The sequence below is a fragment of the Myripristis murdjan genome, chromosome 14 (genome assembly GCF_902150065.1).
Source record: "Myripristis murdjan chromosome 14, fMyrMur1.1, whole genome shotgun sequence".
Classification (NCBI taxonomy): Eukaryota; Metazoa; Chordata; class Actinopteri; order Holocentriformes; family Holocentridae; genus Myripristis; species Myripristis murdjan.
The window spans coordinates 28,071,250-28,092,820 of record NC_043993.1 but is presented as its reverse complement, the minus strand read 5'-3'; the positions used below and the strand labels follow the sequence as shown (position 1 = coordinate 28,092,820).

Below are 21,571 nucleotides of genomic sequence, written 5' to 3'. Positions count from 1 at the left end.
TAATGGCTACCTTGCTTCTTTCCATTTCTAAAGTGCCCACTCATGTAACGCTGTCAATCACTTCACTTGTGGGTTGACCAAGTGTCTGTAAACACGGTGAGGATATAAACAAAGCGGTGTGAGATTTGAATGATGCAGCCTTCTCCAAATAAAATCAGCTTGATAACATTTTATCAGTCACTTGTCAGTGCCCATGATGAAAAGACCACATCGGATCTTTAAAGGTCTTCCGACGCATTCAGGAACAGACATGGCTGGTATCTCACACAACGTATAGAGACCGGCATGATCTGCTGTGTGAATGTCAGCAGCTGATTTTGATTTAGTCTGCGACTTTTGTCCAAACTGCATATTAGTTTTAGTGACATTTGAGTCATCTCAATTATTGTTAGTTTGAGTCAACGACATCTATAGAGGTGTTAGTCTCATTTCATTCAAACACATTTTTGTGATGTTTAAATTGAAATCAAATGACCTGAACTACATGCATTTAATGATACAGTGTGAAGAGTCGGGGAATAGGACTCTGCACTGAATGTTGTTTTTTTTTTTACTATAACATTTTCATCTTGTCAACAAAAACCAAACATACACGTCGTCATAGTTGTTATTTTTAGTCTCGTCTTAGTTTGTCTCGTCTTAATCATCTTCATCACATTTTCTTTCTAAGTGGTTTTCTACCAGTCCTGCAGCATCTGTTATATGGTATAAGATTTAATCTTCTCAAAAATCCTCATTATTTTTTTTGGTTTTAAATAATGTGTAATACAGAGAATAACAGCATTTGTATTATTGTATGACGACCGGGCCTAAAAACAACATCCTACCGCTCTTCCACGTGCAGCTCCTAACAGATTAGACCTCAAAATAAAGAGACAAATACAGAAGTATGATACCGTGCAGTTTTTATAATGTGTGTGAAGAGCAGCTGCTAATTTTAACCAGATTCTGCGGGCAAAGAGCAAGTCTGTCATACTTAGCTGAAAGTAGATAGATAGATAGATAGATAGATTACTAGATAGTTCTACTGTTTAATGTACACTTTTAGTTGTTTTTTTTTTTTTTTTTTTTCCACACATTGTGATTTGGCAATGTAAATGACTGTTTTCTATGCCAATAAAGCTCTTTGAATGGAATTGATCTGAATAGATAGACAGATATATAAATGCATAAATAGATAGATAGATGCAATAAGATGGAATAACACGTTTGTTAGACAGTAGTCATTCTTAGCCACAATAACCTCAATCAGCAACCTACTTTTTTGAATCCTTTACCTTGATCGCTGAGCCGCTGAACATTTTGCTTTTTGTTTGGTGGCTTCACATTGTGTGACAGACACACGGAATTTAAAAAAAGAGAGAGAAACAGACACAACTAACGCCATGGCCATGAGCAGGAACTCGGAGATTCAAGACAAAGCGAAAATGTTGGCTTTAAAAACAATCATGCCTCAAAGGCTGTATGAAAAGTATCAGAAAATTTAACTTGGACATTCACTGGCTCTCTAGTTAAAACTACGTCTGTCTGATGGGAGTGATAGTCATGAGCTGCTGCAGGTGCCTCCATCTCTGCTGTAATTGCTGATGCCTAACAAGGTTACCGTGTCAGTGGCCCTTGTTTAATTTGCATGAAATTACACACAAAGACGGGTCGCCAGCGTGGTTGCTTACAGTTCATAGATGATCTCAGTTACTCTTGCATCAGCTGGGTTTAGTTGTAGCCGCTGGTCAATGTGTTTCGTAACTTATGATTTATCCTTGGAGGGGATTGTGTTACCTCGTCTACCTCAGGTTTTGGTATTTTATCTGTATTGCACTGCTGCCAGATCTGCTATTCTCTGAGAGAATAAAATGCTATCACTGACAGTGTGTATTTTCAACAGGGTGTAGTTTCATTATATTTTAATGGATAATTCCACTCTCATTCTGAGCTCCGGCCTGCTTAATTCCTGCTTAATTCCAATCCACAATATTATCTCCAATCATTTTTGAATGCATGCCATGCAAAATATTCTAACGTTTCCTCTTTTTTGTCATGTTACATGTAAAAACATCTCATTGGCCGGTCTACCTTAAATTTCACCATTGTTGTCACCAGATCTGTGAAAAAGGGAGTGTTTTCTGCCAGAGAGCTCCAGCTGAGTGATGATAACACAATGACATTTTTTTTCACAAGCCTGTGCAGGATGTTTTTCTGTAGCAGATGAAAATGAACGGCGGTGAATGGTTTGTACAGACGGTCGGAAAACAAATACTGACATCTAGAACAACAGTAGGCAGTGTACAGACACCACTCAGAAGTATCTAAGTGGCAGAGGTAAACCAAATGTCAGGCACAAACTTAGAAAAAAGACCGGCGCACATCTGGGCTGCGCTGCTGAAATTCATCGGTGAAATTCGCATATGGTAGCTTGTCAAGATGAACGTCCTGCTTTATCTTTTTCGGCACATTTTTAACTATTAGAAATGTGTTATAGTCAATATCACACCGCTTTCTCAATGGAAAATGGTTGCTTTATTCTCAGTCCTGTTATCAAACTGTTTTTAAACATCAGTTAAATTCATGCCAAGTAGTTTATTTGCTTTTCCCTCAATAAAGTGAGTATTTTAGATGTAAAATTGGTTATATGTCCAAAAATAATAATAATAAAAAAAATGTATTATACCTTCAAGCAGTTTGCTAAAAGTAAGATAAAATAAAAATATAATATCTCATAAATAATTTAGGTAACAGGATGGTGTGTTGAGATTGACATTCTCAGTCACACTTACAGTTTTTTTATGAACAGAGTGAGAGAACTTGCTTTTGGTCTTCTCATGGCCTTCAAGAGACTCAAACGATGCTACTTCCTGTTGATCGGCTGACTTGTGGAATGTCCCACATGTTTGGGGGGGAAGCGTCAGGATAAAGGTACCTAAAACGTGTATTTTAAGTAACATAATATGATTTTTCTGACGAGAAAAAATATAGCAGAGGGAGTGGGAACGGGCTAAAGTCCTATTTTTGGATTGTTCAAGGCAGCTTTTATTAAGGTTTGCATGATATATCTTCAAATTGCAATTAGGACAAAGTGCAGGACACTTTGTTTGATAATAGAAAGTGTTATGCTGACACGTTTCATGCATATTTATACATGTAATGTCCTGGGAACGGAAAAGGCACCGATTCGGCAGAAACGCCCTGCTCTGCAGGTGCAAGATGGAGCGGGCCGACTTTAGCGAGAGCCATCAAAACCGGTGAGCCTCTGCCAGGACATTATGCATAGATAAATAAGTACATAAAGTGATCATAACTTAATAGCAGTACCTTGTTATTTTTCCAGTGTAATATGGTCGACTGTTGTTCCATCCTCCGCTTGGTGCTACCGTTTCGCATTCAAGCTCCTGTTTGGAAAGTTTCTTTCATCGTATGCATTCGGCTGGCACAGACGCCAGCTGGATACAAAAGACTATCAAATAGATGATTCAGAGTGCGAGTGCTGAACCCTGCGTGGAGAAAGGAGGAACGCACTGAAGGCCTCTCCTCCTATTGAGATGTTGTTTGCACTTCAGTGTGTCTACGCCTTGTGTCTTTGATAAATATGTGGCCTTGTTCTGTCTGGTCAATTAAATATTGCCAATGTATATAAGCCACAGGTCTCCAACACAGATAATAGAGAGTAAATGAGTTTCCAGGTTTCAGATGTGAGTTCTTCAGAAGACTAACAAAAGATTAATTGAACGAGGATTTCAAAACAGGCCAAAACTGCTAGTAATTGCTAGTTAACTCATCAAGAACATGAATTCATACTTTTAATTCTGAGTTATAATATAATATACTTACTAGCTTGTGTCGTTACTCTGTTTTCGATTTATAAATTGCAAGCAGTCTCCTTTATTCTGTTTTTCTTTTCTTTTTTTTTTTCTTTTGCATGGAGACATACACCATCGAGCCGCGCGGTGATTTGTTGAACTCAAGGAATTAAAGAACGGAGCATCTCAGCCGGTTTGCATGTGGTGGCTTTCTCACACTGATCACAAGATAATATATTTGCGCAACACATCAAACTGTGTCATTTGGTTTCACTTCAGTGCTGCTGTCATTACTTTGGACTGAAGCCTGGAACATAAGATGCAATGGGTCCCCTATGAAAAGCTGCCTTTGAACTGAGAAAGCCTGGCACTTTGAAGGCAGGTGTCACCGCTTTTGCCTTCTACCAACCAGTGGGAAAACTAACCTAGTTTATTTCCACTACAACAAAGTGTCGGCAGCCCCAAGTGTTCTATCATACTTCCCAGGCTCGAATGTTTGGATGTCTTTCTTGTTCCTTCTCCTGGAGTTAGGTGCTTCTCTGAATTAACAATAACTACTGACAGAAACACTGAGCGTTGCCGAGATATCTGTCATGGATGTGTAATGTTCACCGATGAGATGGCAGATTTGAAAACTTACTGACAGCAATCCCTTTGAAGTTTTCGTTGCATAGTAATTTGTTATGAAAGAAGAGTTACCATCTATTATAGATTTGGCAAGTGTTGGTATAGGAGCAGAGGCTTTGATGTTGGAAGAAGTCAGTGGTTCAGACTCACCCAAAAACATTCCTGAGAGTAGCTTTCTTTGTTTCTTTTACACTCTCTTCACTCACGCTTCATACAAATTAAATTGCATGTGTAACTGAAGGATTTTTGGACTCGATGCACTATTAAGCACCACCCCTTACAAACACCAATATACCACTATTTCCTCAATTCCTCTGATAGCAGCAGGCGTGATAAAAAAAAAAAAAAAAAAAAAAAAAATGTAGCTCAAATCACTCACCAGCTTTGCTCTAACTTAGACAAAATACATTTATAGAACATTGCTTTCTTTGGATTAGATTATGGATTATGGATTTGTCTCCATTTGTCCGTCCATCCATCCATCATGTGCCTTTTCCCAGCCTCTGCTGGCTTGTTTAGGATGAAAATGGGTGAGTGATGGATTTTGACAATGCGGCTCAGAATTTGTAATATAAACCTGAGTGGCCCGCCACAGCGCCACCACCAGGACATCAGGGTCAATATTGTGCACTGCTGGGATAAGTTTGATGAACCTTTGCGGTTTGATGCATTTTTCTATATCCAGTATCCAGAAAATGAAACTGATCGGCCCAGGACAGTGCCACCAGCATGCCAAAAAGTACCCAAGTTACAAGCATCCACAGTGTACGAAAAATAAATAAATTGCACTCATGGGTGATTTGCAGCAAATGCGGTTAATGTCATAGTCATGGTCACTGCTGACTTGTTTAAATGGGGATATTTTCTCTGTTAAATTAAAGCAATAAGCCACCTGACCACTTGGAGTTTTACAGTTACACCTAAAGCTTTCGTAGCCAGTGTGAAATCACTGTTCCCATGGCTTTAAAGCCTATGGTAAAATGACTAACAGGAATATGAGGAGGAACAGGAGTGTGTTACTTTGCAAGCACGATGATTACACAGCCGCTGTTGTGATAGTTATTGCCTCTAGTGTACACTTGGGTCTCATTTGACAAATGTCCTGAAAGCCCAGGGAAAGGCAAGACTTCATTTTTTTTGGTAACCCCACCAATCCTCAATCCATAAAATGAAGATCTAGGGCTGTATATTGGTTCCATCAGTACCACTGTAGTTTCTGTCTCAGTCACTCTCACACTCTCTCACACAGCCATGCAGAGTAAAGAATAAAGTAGGCTAATGTTAGCTAGATAACTTGTTTTTCTTGGGAAAGCAAAACAGAGATAACTTGTAGTCCCAGGGGGAAAGCACAGCAGTGTTGCTCAGTCTCGGAGAGCTTTTGTTTTGAAATTTATTAACCCCACCCACCCAGCCAGCAGTTTTGTGTTGATGTCTTTTCTCATACTCAGAAAGAAAAATTGGAGCAAGCAAATCCCCCGCACAGTGCACTATTGCATTTTCTGACCGTGGATTGGCCATAAATTTATAATTCCTATTCTGACAGGAAAATGGAATGACTCAAGGTACTACACCCGCGTGTTGTTGTGCCCTGCAGTTAGCAACACCGAGTTGCACTTCTGACCTGTCTCTGCCCCTCTCCCTCTAAATGAACTGAATTTAATAACAGAATGGGGGGGGGGACATCAGGAAAATATTAAAAAGAAAAATAATCACATCACCTGAGCCCCACTGTTAAATCAACATCCAAAGAAAGCATCCGTTTCCTCTTTGGGCAACCTCTTGATTCCATTTTCTAATTAATTACTGGCTGCGACACCTTCGCTGTGCCGACATGAAGAGTGACGTGTCCCTGGGCCCCCAGTCACATCTAGCAACGGCCCCTGTGGCAGGGGAGCTGTGTTTTTAATCACCTGGCCGCTGGCATTATCAAGCTGGAGAAGCCGTCACCTGCTCTGCACACAGATGCTCGTTCATTCATCTCTGCCGGAGGTCAGAGTGGCTGAGGAGCTCTCGCCTGCTGCTTCCTCAAACCATAGCTCTTCCCTACTCCTTGTTTACAGCCTGTTAAAGGTGCTGCGTCTCGCATCGATAAATCATTACCACGTTCATTCTGAGAATTAGTGTAATTACCGCAAACGGACGAGACCACCGGCGAGGAGATTGGCAGCCTCCAGCAGCCTCTCCGCTGCATTTTAGATGCTGTGGTCTTATCTGGTGGGAAACGGCAGCTCGCTGTACGGCACAAAGTGAGATTGCTTTACTGCATTGAACAGGCACCTTTTTGCTTTGTGTGTAATAGACAGCTTCATTGTTCCACTATTCTGACACCACAGTTTCAGCTTCATGTTATCTTTATCTTCTTCTTCTTGCTCTTCAAGCAAACACAGCGTGAACAAATTCAAAGTGATAGTCCTAATTTGATAATATTTCACTTAACCTCTAGCTATTATGCGGGAAGGTACTGAGTGCTGGGCACTGGCTGGATGCTCCAAATGCTAACCGTTAGCTTCCTGCCATTAAGGTGGGCTTCCCCCCGGCTAACACAATCAAAAATCACTACTTTCCCTTATGGAAAGAATATAAATTTACCAATATATTAAATAAAATATATGGTGATATATTAGAATATATTATATTTAATATATGGAATTACAGTATATTGAAATATATTTTATATTTGAAAATGTCTTAGCAATACATGGAATAATATATTGGTGAACCATATATTATTGTAATATATTTATATATTGCATTAATATATTGTAATGCATTTCAATATATAGAATAATACATAATTGCGCATTTCAGATATTGCATATGAATATATATGTGTTTATATCCCGTAATATATGTAATTTTATATTTATAAATATCCTCCATGATGTATTTAGATGTATATGTGATGAATACTGGGAACATGTATTGGAAATATATGTACAGATATATGCCATGCATGGTCCATGCATATGTCATGGTTGTTTACTGGAAAATATGCAGTGTTAAAAAACATCCCAATATATTTTTATATATGTTGCAATATATATACATATATGGTATATGCATATATTGCAGTATATTTGATCATATAAAGACAAACTAATACATGTAAAAATATAGTGCCGTTTTTGGTCTTTATATTTTTGTTTCATAAGTGTTAATCCACTTGAATCGTTAAATAAAGAAGTTTGATAATACGTAGCAGAATGTTTACAGCCAGAAATAGCATTAAAAATGTTGACCATGAAAATCAACTAAAAAAGTATCTTCTTGCTAAGTCTACACTCTCTGCTGAAATTTGTGAGAGGGAAGCGGAGGAAAAGAAGAAGCCAGCCACAAGATTACTTGCCAGCAGATGTTGACAACAAGAAAAAAAAAAAAAAAACCTTTATAACCAATAATAGGGAGAAAAAAAAAAAAAAAAAACTATTGTCTGTGTGCTCACAGCAGATATATGTGCGTTTTAGTTTTGAAAAGCAACAAAATAGATGTTCATAGATCAATAGATGGGCAGTGGTGCAGAGTGACAGAGTAAATATATTTATTACAGTAACGATATATTAAGTACACTGCACAGCAAATTATTGCTCCCAGGAAGAAAAAAAAATCCTTATTTTGTTGTTTCTTGGTTGTGTAGACATCATTTTGAATCCATACCAGTAAAATGTCTTCTTATTATTTTGCTTTTTTTTTTTTTTTTTTTTTGTAAGAAAATCATCTGCATCTTGTCTTGACAATAGGGACCAGGCGGATATATCAGCTTTTTATTAAAAACTTGAAATCGGTTCCCTGTTATCCACCTCTCATACGATGCAGATCCATCTAAAGCACAGATAGTGGATATGTGTTTTATTTGAGATGGATGACCAGAGAAATTATCCCGGCAAGGTGTGGGAGGATTTCACTCAGCAGCTTCAGGGGTGTCAGTCTGTCAGACCTGCCTTAAGGAGCTGTTACCCTACCTCAAAGAATTTCATTAGTCTGGAGAGTTTTAGCATCCAGTGATTCTCTAAATGCTGCATTAGAGACATTTCCACCAGAGCTTTGGATTTAAAAATGGTAAAACCTATATTAAAATATTGCATTCTGATACAAAATACTGGCTATCAGTAGGCTTTGGTCCTCATTTGATAATATGAAAAAAATGAGCCATATCATTCACTGTGTTAAGTTGGTGATGACATGTAACATTCATACATGTATAGACTGATGCATGCTTTATGAATTTGGGTTTCTGTGTATCTTCTTTGAGAAGAGGCCTTGTGTTTGTTTTTCATGACTGAGGTGACTGAGGCAAAGGAGCCAATCAGCTGCCTTTGTAGCATAAAATCCTGTGTGATCTGTGTTGTGATTTGTCTGCCCACACAAAAATAAGGTCCATGTCATTTTTTAACTAGACATTTTCACTCTGAACTTGAAGTGTGTAGTTATCATTGCCGCTGAAATCAATCCCGTGCATAGTCAAACTCAGTGATGATACGACACAGATGTCTGGAGCACCAAATGTCGGTAGTGAAACTAATTGCAGCCACACCATTGAAAGGGTCCAAAAGGTGTTCACGCACCTTATTGTACAGCAGCAGGAGGGCACTGTCTGAGTCACTCCAAATGCTCCATTAAATGGCCAAAGCCACATTTTCCATCACCAAGATGGGCTGCTCATCTAGTGCAATAAATTTAATCAAAATCCCCTTTTTTCTTTCCCTGTTTCCCTGTCATGGGGTCATTTACCTCGTATTTTCAATGCATCCTCTAAAGGTTTGCTGCTGTGGTGCAGACTTCTTGTGAGATACTTATTATCTGTGAGGACTTCTAGTACAGCTTCAAATGCTGCTTTTTTCAAGTGCCCAATTAAATTAGTAGTATTGTAATTAGCTCTGCTGCTGCTGCCACTTGCATTACAAACAGTACAATTAGCTGTTTGACTGCTTTAGGTCTCCAGTTTAAAGGGATGGTAAACCCAGATAAAAGTGGGGATTTTATTATCTAGTATTATTCTTGAGTACTATCTTCATCATCCACCAAGATGTGAGAGTTCTTGAAAGTCACTAACTGTAATAAAACTGAATTTTAGGGACTTCATTTTCCACAGTAATGCATTCCAGCAGGACTTAGTGGGCATTCCCCTTGAGTGAAGGTAATGTTGCAACTCTGGTAAAACCAACCAACTACAGTGGAAACATGTCGCTTGTTGGAATTAGCACTGCAACCACATGATAGCAAATATTTTCATAGCTAACACTGTGAAGAGCACAATTTCCCCCACTCTTACATGTGAAAGTAACTTTTTAATCCCCAGCAGAACCGTTCATTTGAGTCAAGAGAAAACAACCAACAGGCCTCTTTCTTGCAGAGAAACGGGCCTTTAGACTCACTGTGTCACAATGATTTCTACATCCAGTGTTGACAAATGAAAACATTTTAATGGAAAATTGCGCATTTTATTGTGCCATCCCTTCAAAGTAACAGTGCAGACGTGACTGGCACCTCACTGCTTCCCAGCGGTGCTCTGCAGCTGCCCGAAGTGGTGGACAGAACTTGTTCGCAACAAATGTTTTATGTCAGTTTGCATAAATGAGAGAGAAATACAGTAAATACATTTACAGAAATGGTATAACTAGAATCAGTGCATTCGTATGACTTCTTTCAATCAGTGTATCAAATTCGCAATTTTGCATCATATGTCCATGTAGGGGTCAAAGAATTCAGAAAACGTGGCGTATGGTATGACAAGAAGCATCATGGTGAAAATCATTTGTAGATTTACATGGTCATAACTATTTATCTATGTATTTCTCAATTTAAAACAAAATTTAAAATCTTGCATAATGAAACAATATTTGCTAATAAATAACGATCACAATTTACAGCCCAGTCTAGTTATGTATAGTAGCCTGTGTGTGTGTGTGTGTGTGTGTGTGTGTGTACTGTATATGGATGTTATTCCTGAAACCATTGCCTCATATTGAGCAGGTTTATCTGTCGGGATAAAGGTCATCCTAATGAGATAGCCAGCCAACATTAAGGGAGTTAATGTTAGATGGCTCACAATAATTAAATACAGCATTGATTTTCAATTAAGATTTTTTTTTTCTTAAGAATAAGCGTTTTCAATCGAAATCAGAGGAAACAAGAGGCATTTAGACTCAGCTGTCAGATGTGTTGTATGTGTGTGGAATTTAGCAGTAATTTGGGCCTTTAAACTAACCTTTAAATTCCGCCTTTATTCCACTTTTTTTTTTTTTTTTTTTTTTTTTTTTTTTGTCAATGGTCCTCGTCTAAATAGCCTGAGAGAGAGAGAGAGAGAGAGAGAGAGAGAGAGAGAGAGAGAGAGAGAGAGAGAGAGAGAAGGACTACATATTTATTCATTTTTTTTCCCTATTAAACACACAGGAAAGGCATATGAAAGTTAGCTCGAGGCTTCATTTGTGTTCATGAATGCATTGTGTACCTGTTATGATACTGCCAATGACTGTTATTATGCAGGTGTCTCATCAAGGGTTACTGAAAGTTTTCGGGTGGCATTTAGAAAACTAGACTGCACACTGTGTCCTAAATGAACCAATTGAGCTGGCTTTAGGAATGCATACTAATTGAATCAGTAAATTCAAAGGTCAATGGGATGCAGAGTAGCATATCACTCCGGCTCTGATCCCCTGGCACAGGCCACACATTAGGACCACATTATTGCATGCCTTTTATTTGTATGGAAAATGTGCAAAAAGCACCCAGTATTTTATGTTTCCCACTGTAATACCGCATGCAGTTCGATTTCATTACCTCGGATGCATAACTATGAACTGAGTGCACGGTTTCAAGGCAGATGCATTTTTTAAAGGGTGTCTTAATCATGTTCAAGTACAGATTCATATACAGTTTTAAGGGCAGCATTTAGTATTATAAAATGGGAGATGTCTGACAAAGACAGAGAGCAAGTGTTGAATAATGGCTTGGTAGCAGCAGTGAGACCAAGACAGTTTTGCTGCAGTTTCTAGCATGTCAAGTAGAGGCCAAATTATGAATCAAATTGCATCCAGTCTAATAACTTATTTGTGGCAATTATTATTTATTATAAGTACAGGCGGAGTGACAGAGCAAATGTTGCACAGTACTCAGTGCACCGAGCTTCTCCCTGCTCACTCGTTATTGAAATTCCCAAGATAGCATTGCTCTAACAAATGCATTGTTCAGCAGCAGTTTCTTAAGGATGTTTCTGCACAACAGCTGCCTGACCATTTTGCACTCACAGCAAGATGTTACCGAGCTTTTGTGCAAGAACAGTGGCGACCAAGGATGAATCATCAAAATCTGGACGATTGTCTTCCTTTGTGTGTCGCCTCCGGCTTTTGAAATTTGATTTTCCCAAGAGAATCCGGTCTGGGATTTAAGGATTACATGGCTTAAACTCTCTCCAAAACCCAGCTATAGCCCAGTGTCTTACTGGTCTCTTGCTGTTTGCTGCGTCCTTATCATGACAACACCCTTACATTTTAGGTCCATGTGTCATAAGACGATTAGCGTCTTTCATTGGGAACAAACAAATTCAGGTACAGTGTACACCTTAGCCTGGGTAGTTAACCTACGCTGTAAATGATTACGAGGGGGCTGTTTTTCCTCGATGAAAATCCTTCTCGCCTGTTGCACTAATGCTCTCAAAGTTCAAGTTGCCATGAGTGAGTTAAATTAGAGTGAAGGAGGCTAACGACTCACTCTTGATTTGCACCCACAATCTCACAGGGCACACTTAGCCGAGCGCTCACACAAGCATATACACAAATACACACACACACTCGTACACACAAATCTAGCTGGCCCGGCCTGAGCATGAAATCATGTCTTACTCCAAATCTGGCTGATGCTTGTCTAATGAGCACTGTGGCAATGATACATCATGAAGAAAATCAATCATGTATAACACCAGAGCGAGCCAGAGAATTGTCAAATTTGTCAGCTCATTTCATGCTAATTGAGTCCCCAACTCAGGGGTTATTTTTAACCTCATCACAGTACTTACTGCGTGGAATAGCAAAGCTCCTTACTCACATGTCATTAATTACACACACACACAAAAAAGATATTAATCATCATTTTCTTTCCCCCTCAGTACCTGCGAGGATCACCAACATATCGAAGGACATCACGGTGAACGAGGGCAGCAACGTCAATCTCATGTGCCTGGCCATCGGCCGACCCGAGGCCAACATCATTTGGAAGCACCACTCACCAAGAGGTAAGCATGCGGGACAGTCTGTAAACATGCTACCTTTTGTTTAAGCTAAGCAGTTTAGAATTACATTCATTTTATCAGACTAAACTCCAAAGTGGGGCAGCAATAGAGGAGATCATCCCGTAAATCCTCATTGAGATCCTCAGAGTGTTGGTGGTGGGTACGGTCATGCCCACTCACAAGGCTCACTAACATTTAAAAAAAAAAAAAAAATCAATTTTCACGAGTCATTTCGTGTCATATTTTGTGTTATTATTATGATTTTTTTCTTCAAGCAAATGAAAAAAATCTGCCAGTGGGATGAGATAATCTCACTTCTCTCCAAAGCTATTCAACTTGTCTCCAGAGTTTTCTTGAATTTTCTGGATGTAAGTATCACTTTCTTGCCACTACTGGCCCTATTCTGTCACGTCTCAAAATATTTATACATATATGCATATATGTGTACATATTTCAGTATATTTAATAAGAGAAACTGCATTGGAAACAAGTGAGATATCTCATCCCAATGGGAAGCTTGTTCTCTTGTTTTAGGAAACAACAGTATTTGAATAGAGAATATCTGACAGAACAACTTGTTAACGTGGAGACTTTTTGCACTGCAGATCTTTTTCTCTCTTTGTTCCCTCTGTGTGTAGTTTACTGACATCGCCTCACACAATTTGCGGGTATTAAAATCAAAATAACTCTTGCTGCTATTCGGATTCACTGACATGTGCCGTTGCCTAGTTTAGAAGGCGTTAGGTGGGACGATACGGAAAATGGATTTGCTGCTATTAATGTTTTACTAAATGATGAGATGTCTTAGCAAAGTTTACCCCAAAACCGCTGTTTTTGTTGTGTTATTTTATCTGTCTGAATTTATCGCCTCAGCTTTATAAAGTGGATACAGCTGATGTTATTGTTATCAAAACCTTTTTTTTTTTGCAGTTGTCAGAGGTGTTTCAGAGGTCTGCCATTACAAATGTGTCAAACAAACCTGCGAAAGCATTACCTCAGTCTAAAGTTGACTGAACCGACCTGCCTACGCGCGCGACCCTGATGCCCATATTCCCACACAGTGCACACCTCCAACACACTCGTTTCACATGAACATCGGCCCACGTGAAGAACAGCGGTTTGCCTCCAGTGGGATATGAATCCACAGCTTTTGTCTTAACATAGCCATGACTGGGTTTATGATGAATAATGCCAGGCTTTAATCTATTGAGCACGGCCTTGTTTTCTTTTCAATATGGAGGATTTGAGAGCGGTTGAAGCCACACAACCTGTGGCCTGACGGGGCCGGACTCCAATCAGCCATGATTTGGCTGGGGGCCATTGTTGGTTTGGTTGGGTTTGTTGTGCTGGCACCTCCACCCTGAAGGAGAGCCAAGTAGCTGTGTGAGACCGCGTGTGTGTGCACGCACGTGTGTGCATGTGTGTTCTGTGTTCTAATTGTTTCGGCCCGGCGCTGAGCATTCAGCAGCGTGAGTCACGCGCTGCCTCTCTATAGGATCAGATGTTCAGCTTCCAACATGACATGAATGCTTACAGCCCAGCTGTTCCTCTCTCCCTCCCCATTATCTACACAGAGCCAGCAGAGTCAGGTCCTCACAGCCCAGTGGCTCTCCACCACCTCAGCCGTCAACAACATTTTCATTCCCCGATTTACCCCTCCCTCAGTATTTACCCTGAATATCATGATCTCCCTGCAAACGGTTTGTCTCAGGTGTGAATTGCAGTTTCGTTCCAAACAGAGTAGTCTAAATGAAAGACCTGGAAACATCAGCCAGATGGTGCCATTAACACTAACTGTGCAATAATATAATTTAACTCTCTGGGGTCTAAGTCCATTTGTGTTTTTTTCATATACATTGAAAATGACATTTGATAAAATACTTAAAAAAAAAAAAAAAAATGATTGTTATTCCGTGAAATTGTGTTTTACTGCCCTGCATGACAAAACCTTGTGAGCAACAACCCCATCAAACCAGTATTGCTTAACATTGTAACTGTAGTGCAGTATATAATATATCGATACTGTGGTATGTAGGAATTTTAGATGCTGTAATATCATGATCCGGTTTTAAAGGCTGCATTACATTAAATGAGTGCAATTTTTTGAACATTTTATGTATTAGTTGTTCTATTTTTTGCCTCTACCTGCTTGGTCATCATATGCACATTACTAATTTTTTTTTGTTTTTTTGTTTTTTTTTTTTGGCACATTGTGATACATCACCCCTTCACTGAATATTTCTTGGACCTCTGCTCTAATAGCCCAGCCTCCTCATTTTGTTGGGCCCATGTGCCTTTTATTTTCTGTCCATTACAGGCCACCGGTGGCTGTTCCAGTGACACACGGATGTTGTTGCAATTCCTCGGTCACCGATAGACGTTGATAAAAGCCATAGATTACGTAACATCCCTTTAATGCTGATATCCTCTTGTTCAGTACAAACTCAACCTCAAGTTTATCTTATCACCCAGTCAGTTCTACAGGCTATAGAGCAGCTCTTGAGCACCAAAGACAAAAAAAAAAAAAGAGAGACAAATATACCCACAATATCCACCACCAGCAAAGAGAGTGTTTTTCTGTTTGTTTATACAAGCGGAAAAAAATATTCATAAAAATACGTCAATAGGTTCTTTGTTATAAAAACTGCAAAAATGACCTTCTGTTTTGCCCATATTTGTCTTTTGAAACCACCTCAGCAGATAAAAGGAAGTCGGTTCTCATTTCCAGCCCTGAAAGGACACAACAGTAACAACAGGGGCAAATGAAGCTATGGAGCCGCTTGAGAAGTAATATACAGACATCCATAACCAGGGAGACTGGTTTGCTATGTTTATATGTGTGTGTATGTGCTATTGTCAACAGAGATGATAATGGGTTATCTTACTTGACATTTCTTTGAGTAGCACTAATGAAAAGAGAGAAAATGTGGCAGGATGTTTGGGCAGCCAGAGAAATTCTCGCTGGCAGTCAGAATCTTAAATGTTCTTCCTGCGGAGTGGCATTTTCCTGACTAGCTCCTCACCGTTTGCTTTTCATGTTTGTCGCCGGCGATAATGGACTGTTCCCTCAGAGGATAGTGTTTGTGTCTGTTAGCACAGCACTAAAGTGAGACGCCTTCTCCCTGAGTTAAACCGCATTTCGAGAAAGTCTCAAATCTGCGATGTTGCCGCCTCGCCATTCCACAGTTGTTTTTCCATGGCATATCATTTTAGATTTTCACACTCGGCGGTGTCAGGAACATGAGCAAATGTATTGTAGCAGCCGATGATGCAGAAAGATGTCTCACCTTTCAGCATGAAGATGGCAAGTGACAAGAGAAAACTGGCCACGGGAAACAACATTAAAGATGCGCTGCCTAATCTCAACCATAAGTTTGTTAACAAAATAGGAAATTGGAGGTATTTTCAGTTCCGCCTGCCACCGAGTGATTTGAATTCTGTTCCTGCTGCACTATTCAAATGAAGGGAGACACTGAAGGCTCTATATGCCAATAAATAATCCACCAATAGAGGCGGTGACAGACATAAGAGTTGTGTGAAGAGTAGCGGCCCATAAATGCTTAGCTCCTACGGCCATTTACTTAATATATGTGCCCTGTCAATTTAAGTTTCAGCTTTATTTTCTGCGCTACAAGCCTCTGTCCCCATTTCAACTAAGCGAGGACAACATAAATTATTCAGCAGTGTCCACTGAATCTCTGGCTGCTGGCCACTAAAAGGATTAGAAGATATATGGATGGGGGAAAACAGTTTATTCAGAGGACAATACTGTATGGATCCCCTCAACCCATTAAGACTCATTAAAGTGAATAGGTTGCGAATGTACACTCGCTCCGATGTCAGAGTTTCTGCCTTTTCTATTTAAATTACTGTTGGTGCACGATGCATCACAGATTGACAGATTGTTGTAATCTGTGCCAGGTGGAGTAGCGCTTCATATATATAGTTAAAAGCAGCGCAGACAAGCGTTGTGGCAGGCATCAGTCAAAACCCTTCAAAAGAAAGTATTTTTGGGGACTGCATATCACTGTTGTCATTTGAAAGCTTAACTCCGATTTTGGTGATGTTTGTGATTTTCATGTTTTCGTTTCATTTGAAGGATTACATGCTCTTCTATGGATTAAAGAAACCCCTCTGATCTCCCAGGCTTATGAAACCCACTGGATAATGTCAAAAATGCATTTTTTTAGTCGAGCTAAAAACAAGGCTGTCTTCTCTAGTTCCTGAAAAGTAGACATTTCGGGAAAAATAAGTTTGCAACTGACAGCGACATTTTTTTTTTTTTTTTTTTCTGTTGTGTTGTTTTTTTCCCCTGATTTTGAGCCCTGGCAATGAAATTAGTTGGTGAACAACTTAAAATAAATCTGAAGTGCAAACCTGAAGTCCAAATTGGCAGTGTCAAGGTGTGATTGTCAAACGTACAGCAGTGCAGACAGACGTCAACTTGTGATTAGTCTCCTGAGGAGCGCCATTCACGCCGTTATGCAGGAGAAGTGAATGCTGTGCAATTTGCCATGATGTCTCTGCGAGTGAGAACAATACTGCAGCATTGCCTACTGACGCCGGTGAAGCAGCGATCACCCCGGAGAGAAAAATAGCACGTGTACAGGTGTTTTTCACAAAGTAAGGAGGAGAAGGGTTCCTCAGAAAATTGGATTGTATGACAGTTGACAACTTGCCTCCTACGCCGCAAAGAAAACCATACACGCATTATGCTCGTCTAGGTGGGGAATAGATGACACAAGCCCATGTGACTTCAGATTGCAAGTTCCAATATTCATCAGACTTGGAGGAGTGGTGAAGAGGTTTCCAGTCTGCATCAAAGAGACAGAGCTTGAATATCCCAGTGCAATGCAGCAGATACAAGCCTCTAAACAGAGTATTGGAGTTGGCAGAAATAACCACTCTGAATTTTTTTCCGAGGAAAATAGTCTTCACTTTTTGCCAGTTTTATCCCCACAACAGCTCATTCCAATGCTACGAGGTCCATTCAAACTGAAATAAGCAGTTGGATAAAATAATAGGTGGCGCACAGTTGTCTCGCTGCAAGTTTTTAGTGTGTGTGTGTGTGTGTGTGTGTGTGTGTGTGTGTGTGTGTGTGCGCGTGCGTGCGTGTGTGTGTGTGTTTAAAAAGCTGCTATTGCATTTTTATGTTAAAAAAATACCAGCCATGTATTAAAAATATGCTTATATAACATGAGTGTGACATGTTTGCATCCTCTTGACAACTTTAAAAAAAAAAATATATATATATATATATATATGTGTGTGTGTGTGTGTGTGTGTGTGTGTGTGTGTGTGTATCTTAAATTGGAAAAAGCACATACCTGAAAGGCTGACAAACACACACACACACTCCCATACTCACACACACAAGTGTCTAGTTCCTGAAGGGAATATAAGTTCTGCTTTTCCTTCACAGTCTGTCTACAATTCATTCAGCCCAGAGCCCCGCCTGTCCTTTCAACTCTCCTTCTCCCCACTTTGCACACATGAGCACACATGTGTGTGCGCCTCACACTTGCACACACACACTAACCTGTGATTGAGAGAGCCCAATTTTCCCCAGTTGATACACAATTTTAGCCTATTTAGCCTAACTCCAGTTATAGGCCAATGTTATATTTAAATATTTTGTTCAAGAAGTTGTTACAGTTTACAAGAAAAAAAATAGGCTCAAATCCTAAATTCCTCTGCATTTAAAGGCATAACGGTCATATTTATTCTGGCTCGATGCATGTCCATTTATTGCTGTTGCTCTCCTACGTACAGTATATGCCCATAAAACATGGAAGCCATGCACAAGATAGTGCAACGTCAGCCTATCTGGGTAGATAATGGCAGCATAGAAATGCTAGCACAATTCCTTCGACAGTGATATAATAGAAAATTCCTACACTGATTTCCTTTAATTTGACAAGAGCTTCATAGCAGCAGCAGCGTTCTGTGAATAGTGATTGGAGCCACATATCACCTATCATGCTTGTATTCATTCTTCTGAATCGTTGGTGGCATTTTGGTCACCCTGAAGTGCTAAACAAAACGCCAGCTCACAACCAAGACATTGGCAATTTACTAAACTCAATGGCAATCCAGAAGACACAACTGGCAGCTTTCATTTCAACCTATATTCATCTGAGACATGCTCTGTATTTTCTCAATGTTCCCGTTCATCTTGTGGAATACTAGAAAGGAATTCACATTATTTAGAAACAGGCTTGCCACCATGTCATCCAAGAGTCATAATGGATTTGAATATGTAGCAAATGTGCAATTTCCCTGGTTTTAAAAGGAAAGAGAGCAGTTTCAGAGGCTGTTTAGCCTTAGGCATTCCAGTTGTGCTCGATGGCCAGATGATCCTGTGAGTTCCTCTCCATTCATGAATACCGGCCACATTTGCCCCCACCTTCCTGACAGCAGTTTACCCCAGTGTAATTTAGCCCAGTGTTGTTTAATATCACACTTGTCAGTGATAATATGATTTGCCCACTCCAGCTGCATTTATATTCTACATAATATCTGCATATGCATATTAAGTGGTTGAATATAGCATTTTTATCCATAAAATGAATCACGCTATTTGTGTTGGTGCACACAAGGCACAACAACCCTTTCAAGAGGGAGTCGAGATTATCAGAAAATGCCTGCTGCACTGCCCTTCAGGGGATTAAACTCTCCGGCATGTTGCACTTCCGACCACACCTAATCACCTAGTGATGTAGCCAGAGGTACTTTGACATTGACAGCTGCTAAAAAAAAAAAAAAAAAAAAAAAAAAAAATCTGCTGCATCACTGATTGGATGTGGGCAGAGGTACAGCATGCCTGACAGTTTCAACCCCCAGAGGACAGTGCAGCAGACATTTTCTTTCTGTGATTTACTCTTTAAGATTTTCTATAATAATTTGCCATGTTAATTTAAAAAAAAAAAAAAAAAAAAAAAAAAAAAAAAAACTATAATGAAAATTGAATATAAAATGTAATAATAAACTATAATAAACTATAATAGCTGGGGCTGTGCCTGCTGGACCCCGTCCATAGCAATGCTTAGGGGTCACCATTAGCAGGCTCCAGGAGAGTCGGTTAGTTTTGAAAAAGTCATAAGACATTCAAGTTTCTAGGCCTCCCCGCTGGTAGAAATGCATGCAGTTTGCATCCATATGCATCCTTGTGTTTTTCATTAGGCATTTGAAATAATATGTAATGGCCATATTATGATTCCAAGACAAAAGAACGTGATGCTGAAGGACAAATGAAGAGAATTAATGGAAGGCCCCCAGATTCATCTGAACAACACATTTCCTTCTTGCTTTATAGTCTATAAGTTAGAGCCAGTTGGAACAGCTGGGAAAGTGAAAGTGGTTGATTTTGATTGATCACACACATGATTTCAAGCACTGAGCCCATCTCAAAATGTAAAGATTTTCTCTCCCTCCAAGACAACTTTGGAAGAACTTTCTCCAAACAGCACAAGTACTGTCTTGGCATTTTTTGGATTTGACATTTGGCCATGCATAAGCACTTAAATGTTCAGTCAGATGTAGGCCTATGATTAAAAACCGTGTTGAGACAGTAGCAGCTTTTGAAAAACAATAAGACGTTTCTCTCTCGGTTTTGGCTTGTGTTTCATGTGGTAGAGAGAGTTTGTACTGAGTTTGCTGGATAAGAAAGGGAGGCTGTTGTTTTGTGATGGTTATAGAGAGAGACTGGAGAAAGCCATATGCCCTTTGACTAAATCTTGGATGCCAGCTGAAGAAGGCACATGCTATTGTTGCCCTGTGAGGTACTTTGCATGCATGCACACATTTCCTTAGGTGCCAGTGGGTCAGCTGTGCACGACCCTGTTCAGTACATCCATTCTCTATTATTCCACAAACTCATGCTCAAGTGCTCCACACATACAGTGTAGGAATTATGTGTATTTACTGATGTGTGTTAGAGTGAATTTGTGTGGGGACTCCTGACAGGGACTTAAGTCTCTGTTTGAAACATTTTCATTTTATGGCAGGTGATAACGTATTCTGTAAATGAAACACTGAATTATAGACATGCATGGGTAAGTATTTATGTATTCTTCAAGCACATTACCTCAGGCTTACCGGCCATAATTATCACACAATTAGTTAAATCCAAATTGATTCAGAGCCATGATAGTAAAACAATATTTTTCAAGAAGCCAGATGTTCTAATTTGCCAGTGCCTTCATCTGAAACATATGGAACACGATGTGGTTTGTCCCTTTCCTTTGACATTGAACCATTTGGCACATTAAAGGAATGATGCTCAACAATTCTTGACACATTTGTGAGTGCCCACAGCATACATAGGACATATTCATCACTATGTGAATTGAACACGGAGCACTGCATGCACTCTTATGTTAAGAACCCATTTCTGTATTTGATGTTGTGCCTTTTACCTTTGTTTTCTGCAGATGTCTGAAAGGAGATGTAATTTCTGATGAAAATAGCATAATGCCTTTGCTTATTTTCCATTACACAGAAGGGGCTATGTGTTGGTGAGATGGGTGAAATAGGTGAAATTATAACCCTTATGTAACCTGCCATCAGTCCAGGATACTTTTCTCAAGTGTGTAGTTTGGTCACAAGTAGTTGCTCAGGTTGTTTTCACAGATAAAAGTTTTTGAAAACTTGGTGGATTATTACTTTTTGTAACTTGTTGAACGAACACTGCCTCTACCTCTTTGCTGTTCACTCTCTTTGAAAGAGCAGAGAACCTGAAATCGAAGTGTTAAAGGCTACCGTGTATTTGCCTGTTAACACTTAAAAGGCCAAACCACCTTCAAGCGATGGCTGTTTGAAATTTATAACTGAAATTCCTCAGCTCTCACAATGTCCCTTCATGACTTTTCCTACACCCACTTTCCTTCACCCACACGCTGGTGGATAGATTTTTGAAATTGCAGAA

The 21,571-nt window shown here is 39.6% G+C and overlaps 1 protein-coding gene across 2 annotated transcripts in view; it reads left to right on the top strand.

The window, feature by feature from the left end:
* opcml (opioid binding protein/cell adhesion molecule-like) overlaps window positions 1-21,571 on the top strand; it is a 297,742-nt gene that overhangs the window by 228,353 nt on the left and 47,818 nt on the right. For both annotated transcript variants that reach the window (XM_030069467.1, XM_030069466.1), the window contains one exon: window positions 12,523-12,648. In XM_030069467.1, the coding sequence (XP_029925327.1) occupies window positions 12,523-12,648 (126 nt within the window). The remainder of the gene's footprint in view (window positions 1-12,522; window positions 12,649-21,571) is intronic.